The 6,245-nt window shown below is 37.5% G+C and overlaps 2 protein-coding genes across 2 annotated transcripts in view; one reads left to right on the top strand and one right to left on the bottom strand.

The window, feature by feature from the left end:
• Nucleotides 1-4,089, bottom strand: part of LOC112153686 (paired box protein Pax-5) — a 6,386-nt gene extending 2,297 nt beyond the window's left edge. Inside the window, exons 1-4 of the mRNA XM_036214054.1 lie at nucleotides 4,063-4,089; nucleotides 3,538-3,725; nucleotides 1,461-1,658; nucleotides 1,357-1,397 (exon numbers count right to left, since the gene is read on the bottom strand). Coding sequence (XP_036069947.1) covers nucleotides 1,357-1,397; nucleotides 1,461-1,658; nucleotides 3,538-3,725; nucleotides 4,063-4,089 — 454 coding nt within the window. The remainder of the gene's footprint in view (nucleotides 1-1,356; nucleotides 1,398-1,460; nucleotides 1,659-3,537; nucleotides 3,726-4,062) is intronic.
• Nucleotides 4,090-5,354: 1,265 nt separating this feature from the next.
• LOC112153471 (zinc finger CCHC domain-containing protein 7) overlaps nucleotides 5,355-6,245 on the top strand; it is a 5,192-nt gene continuing 4,301 nt past the window's right edge. Inside the window, exon 1 of the mRNA XM_024283716.2 lies at nucleotides 5,355-6,022. Within this exon, the coding sequence (XP_024139484.1) occupies nucleotides 5,575-6,022 (448 nt within the window). The 5' untranslated portion in view covers nucleotides 5,355-5,574. The remainder of the gene's footprint in view (nucleotides 6,023-6,245) is intronic.

The raw sequence follows: 6,245 nt of genomic DNA, 5'->3' as shown, positions 1-6,245 counted from the left end.
CTGCTGTGGAACCTGTCTCCATATGACTAACATTAACACTGAGCAAAGGCTTTAAACATCCGTCTGCTGTGTGGTCTGGAGAATCCACGGCCTCCTCTGTGGGTTTTAAAGATGTTTCATCCAGAGGAAGACTTTTGTTTGACAGCACTAAATTAAATTTAACAAAGATGATATTAAAAACAGTTGTGTAAAGATGTAGAAACCTAACACATGGCTGGAAAAACAAACATTAATGTAATAGAAAAAGTACAGAGAAATGTATTAATTATGAAAATAATAGCAAAAAATGCAACATTTATTTTAATTTAAGACAATTCAACACAGAATAAAATGTCTTATATTTTAGTTCAAATCCATTGCTGTTATTTTTATATTTAGAAATAGAGAAAAAAATGCTAATTTGGGGGGGAAAAAACAAAATCGTTTTTACGAAAAATCAGAACATCAACAAAATAATAATGTATAGACATAAAATTTCATAACTATGACTAAAAAGTTATTTTTTTTTCAAACGGAGCAGATTTGGTGTTTTTTTGGCTTAAACTTCTTAGATATCCATGTGTCAACATCACAAGATCTAAAAACTCAGTTTAGATTAGTTTTATTTAGTAAAAATAAACATTTGTGAGATCCTTGATGCATTGATGGTGAATTTAATGAAGACATTTTTGTTGAAGATTCAGCAACAATTACTTGCTTCACACATGGATATCTCAATAATAAATTCTATAAAATTGATAGTTTTCTGCTGTTGTGTTCAGCTATCTCTCAAGTTTGAATAGTTTTATATGGTTGAGTAAGTAAGCAGTGTTGGAATCCACTCCTGCCTCAAGTGGAATCTAAAATGCTGGTATGTTTGCTGTCTGAGGTATGCAGAGAACAAAGTAGATAAAAAGATATATACATTTTGCTCGTTGGAATAGCAAACACTGGTGCAGAAAAACAAGGCTTTCCAGACAACAATCTAAAGCATGGCAGTGGAAGCATCATGCTTTGAGGTGGCTATTTTTTAAGGAACACAGCAGTTTGAGTTGATGGATTGAAATGAAGCTGGAACATAAAAGAACCAAACCAAAGGGATCAAGGAAAAATAACTAAATTTTACATAACAGGATTTAAGGGTTTTACTATCTTTCATCAAAAGCACTTTTCTAGAAAGTTCTCTTTAACTAGCCTGTCTCAGATGTGTGTGTTTCAGTGTGGTCGGTGGTCTAAATGCTTTTCAATGACTGTAAAATGTTGCAAGTTTTCAATTTACTTCAGACTGAAGGCATGTTCCCATGGCAACAGGTGAGGATGGACAAGAGTAGTTGTGAATCTTTGAGAGGAATGCATACAAGCGATAGAAAGACTTACGAGCTTCACAGGACTCAGACTTGACTTTGCTCCTGATGATCCTGTACACACAAACCAAACTTAGATTTTGAGCTCCACATTCTGGAAGCAGAAGGTTGTCGTACCTGTTGATGGAGCTGATGCTGGGCACACAGTCTTGGTCACACACTCGCTCCAGTACCAGCCTGTCGTGAATCTCCCAGGCAAACATGGAGGGGTTCTTGTGTTTCAGCTGCAGGATCCTTTGGACGACTCTGGGGGTTGCCACTTTGGGTTTGGAGCCCCCCATGAGTCCTGGTTTAAGGCTTCCTGTCTTGTTGTACCTGGATAAACCAGTTCATATCTGTCACGACGGTTACGTTTTTAAGAAAGCTGGTAAACAGCGGGTGCCAGGTTGTTCCATTTTTAACCAAAACTTTTTCTAAACTTTTCCTCTGCCAAGGAGTTTCTCTGCTGCTGCTGCAGCCTCCCCACATACAAATAAAGGAACAAAGGTCGGGTTGAAATTGTACTATTTTAAGTCCAAGAATAGAAGGATCACAGTAAAAGACACCCGTCAAATTTAAAAAAGTTCAAGACAATTTTAGAATCTGAAGGATTACAAGACAAAAATTAAATCATTTAAAAAATGGATTGCTCCATCTACTGGTGAACACCTCAAAGGCACATAAAATTTTATTACTCTGTGCTCCTTGAACTTATTCCATCCTTAACACTGAAGTAGATACAAAAAAACAAATTATTGTGGACACCAATGGGTTAGATTTCAAGTGGATTGTTGCGAAATACTTGCTATTTTTTTTGAGAAAAAGTTGAATTCAAAATTCCACTCCAAATACTTCATTTCAAAACTATTTAGATTTGAGCCTTTCAAATGCATTTTCATTCTTTATATTTCTTTTTTTTCCCATTTTCAGATCTTTTTAAGCATGATAAATTAATTAAATATGGTGAAAATCAGACTCAAATCAACTTCTTTGTATCCCAATAAGTGCAGAAATCCGAACTTTTTACCAAACAGAAGTCCAGAAATACAGTTAAATCAAATAAACCACTGCAGTGATCTTCGTATCATGAGCTTAAAAAATGGCATAATCTGCTGGAGAGCTCCTATTGGACCAAACAGAGCAATGAGGATCGTGTTCTTTGGTTTCACAAAGATCAATCAGGATGATCCACAGGAGCAGAGGGAAAGTAAAGATGGTGAGAGTGCATGACCAGTAATTGTCAAACCAATTTCATGTCAATTTAAATGTTTTAATATATTAATAATAGAATTTGCTTCCTTGCAAACAGAACTGTGTGAAAAACACTTGTTATATTTTTCATTGTATTCTTAATGGTTCAACCTAACAGTGTTCTCAATATGAACTTTAATCAACTGCCTCAATTTATTTTCATCCCATTACATCATTCATTTTTAATGTTTTACTCAGATTTCTTTCTTTTTCACTCTTTTGCTGCATGACTCCCACTGTGTTTGTCACAATATTTAACCCTCCTAATGTTTTTCCTTTGTGAAGTCAAACTTCATATCATCTTGAAGGACATTTTCCACAAAAAAATGATGTTGCTAATGTGTGGGACAAAAAAAGTCTGTTTATGTGATGGCAAATCTTTGTTATTGTTGCTCAAAAGCAATATTATATTGTGTTTTCTCACAGATTTTTGACTCATTTTGGAAACCTTACAATGTTTTCATTTATTGATTTCTGTTACCAAAGTGAATTTCTCTGTTTTATCTACTTCATATTAAAGTTTATTTAGGAAGTATTAACAATTCTATTTAAATATATGATTCTTTAAGGTGTTAAGGCAAACAAGAGTGGCATTTTTATGTTCAAACAAGTGCTATCTGAAAATAAAAATGAAAGTAGTTCTTTTCTAAAAGTGAAATGCTCCATCGGAGGCCATGCTGCACTTTGTGCTTTTTGCATAGAAGAGAGTATTTCTTTGAGTTTGGTTACATGAAAAGTGAAATATTGAACAATTTTATAGCCTAACAAAATGTACTTTTCTTTTGAATTAAGTTAAAAAATTTGATGCACGTTTACAAAAAATGAAACTTAGACTTTTAGACTTTCTTCATGTTTGACACATGACATTATTATTATTATTATTATATTGACATTATTATTATTATTGACATTATTATTGACATTAAGAAACTTAAACAGTCGTGCAAATAGAAATTAAACTTACCTGTTCAGGATTTTGCTGATGCAGCCGTGCGTTACGCGCAGACGGCGGGAGATCTCGCATGGACGCACGCCCTGGTGCGCCAGCTCCACGATGCGCTTTCTCACCACCTGCGGGAGCGGTCTCCCGTTTATGAAGACCCCCCCAAGCTGGTTCACCCCACCGTGCCCTGGCAAGAAGGGCGAACGATTCTGTAATTATCCATGAATCAGGATGCTGTTGAACATTCAGGTAAAACGCGAAACAGACCGTGCGTAAACATGAGGTTCTGTCCAAAGGATTCCATCGCGACCTGACTCTAGAATGTCATGTCGAGCGTAAAATTCAGTGAATAGATTATATATAGAGAGGTTTCATTTAAAACCTACAAAACGAATCTTTAGGAAGCTGCAAGTGCGTTCTGGTTTGCATCAAAGTATCTCCAAGTCAGACAATTGCTCTTCTCTAATTCCGAGTCTATGTTTGAAGTTGTAAGCAGCCACATCACCGCAGAAGCAAAGGTGACCGCCTCTCTGCCACGTTCAGCACCTGAGGGGTGGACAGCGACACTTCCATGACCAACAAACCAAATTCAACTTTATTTATTGAACACTTTTCACACAGGTCAGGGAATCAAGCACAGTCATCAAAGATCAAATATAAATCTATCCATATTTGCAGAGTCAAAATGTTAAAAAAAATTAATTAGGCTACACGTGGATGCATGCGTAGGATATATTTTCTAGTCATTTCATGATGAATTATTGTTTATAAATATGTTAGTTTTTTTATTGCTTGAAGAAAGAAAAATCAAAATCCAATTAAATTAATTTTAGAGAATGAGTGAATTTCAAAAAAGGCTAAATTTTAACATTTTCACTTCAAACACAGGCAGTGCAATATACAGTACGACATATTTCCAATAAATACAAAAAACAGATTTATAAGTTTCAAGAAAAAAAAAGAAAAAAAACATGCATAAACATAAAATAAAAGCACAAAACCCATGGAATAGCACAAAACAACCAAAATGTCGACTTGAAAACCATTCCCGCAGCTCTGAAAGATTAAAACAAATGAACAGGCAAATAGACCTTTTCTTGGCATACAGATCAATAAAAATCAAGCTAAAAAGTATTAGTCCATCAGCTGCTCCAGCAGGACTCTGACAAAACGTAGGGGTACCAGTCTCAACAGGCCACCAGGTCCAAGAAGCACCAATGTGGTCCGCTGAACGGAGGGAGTGCAGGGGCTGCAGCTTTGTGGTTTATCCAGTGGAGCTGACCTGGAGGACCCGTGGAGCATCCGTAGCCAGTCTTGATTGATAAAACCAGACACAAAAAAAAAAAAAACAGAGGTGAAAAGTCTGGTGAAGGGGAAAATCTTTCACACATGGCAGGAAAGATGGGAGGGTGATACTAAAGGAAGGTGGTATTACAGGATCCAGAGGGCTGTTGGGGAGATGGGGTATGTTGGACGCAACAGATTGGAGAGTAGAATTGTGTCCAGACTTAGGTTTGGTCATAGACAACTGAATTATGATCTCTTTAAGATTGGGAAACATGCTACTGGTGACTTTTGTGTTGCACAAGAAACAATAGAGCACGTGTTGATGGTTTGTGGGAAGTTCTCTGTTCAGAGACAGTTGCTGAAAAGACGTCTGGAAGAGAAAGGAATAAGATGGGGAATAAGAGAAATTTTGAGGAACACTAGTGGTTACCCTTTTTTTAATTTATTTCTTGAAGCAAACAAAATTGATGCATAAAATATAAGGGATTTAGTGGGTTGGAATTCTGTTCCAAGACCAGTAGGTGGCGGAAATGCACCTTAAAGCTGAGTGCCATCCGCCGTTAAACCACAAAAGAAGAAGAAGTTAGCTTAGTCTTCTGTCTGAAGCGCTTGCTGCCGGGAAAACGTGGTTATCGCTATGTTTTGGATATCTTTGATTACTCCTCATTGTTTGAGTTGGTAAAATAACGGAATCAAATGGCCACTAATGACCAGTCCATGATTTTTTTGTGTGCGCTGCACCGATCGATCTCCAGAAGTTTTCTGACATAGATGTCGTCCGTCAGCCACCGGTGTTTGACAGCAGTACAGAAACTCGCCGCTAGGTGTCGCCATTTATTTGCTGATGGTACCACATTGAGAATGGAGGACGCTGAGGAACAAAAAGTCTTTCATCTTCATGGGGAAGCCAGAGACGACATATTCTTCATTGAAAATTATAGTAGCTCAGACGATGAGGAAGAACCTGACTTAAGTGATTCAAGCAAACTGTTTGCAAAGATCAACAAGGCCAGCTCTGGGCTGCCTCTGCTGGCGTTCTCCATCACCTCTAGAAAGGCTCAACAGAACACAGAGCAGGCCTCCAGAGCTGACCTGGAGGAACGAGAGGAGGACAGCGATTTCTCTGTGGAGGAGTGGATGATCTTGGAGGGAGAAGATCAGGTGGAGGACTCAAGCATCCAACTCAATCTGAGGAGCTGGACTCAGGAGGCCTGCAGAGGTCAGAAAAGTTCATTTTTTCCCAGTCTGTCTTTTTGCTTTGAAGGGAAAAGTTACGCGCATCATTGATGGATGTCACAACGTCCTTTGCAAAAAGAAAAAAGCTAATTATAATGGACCCAAGCAGTTTCAGTCTTTTTAAAATTATGATTTCTTGGACATAGTTTCTGCAGAGCAGCAGTAGTTTATTAAGTTTGCCTCGGAGTTGTGGACGGGTCTGTTGT

This window comes from Oryzias melastigma, linkage group LG10 (genome assembly GCF_002922805.2).
Source record: "Oryzias melastigma strain HK-1 linkage group LG10, ASM292280v2, whole genome shotgun sequence".
NCBI lineage: Eukaryota > Metazoa > Chordata > Actinopteri > Beloniformes > Adrianichthyidae > Oryzias > Oryzias melastigma.
Note: the sequence above shows the minus strand (reverse complement) of the source record. Positions and strands in the feature narration are given on the sequence as shown.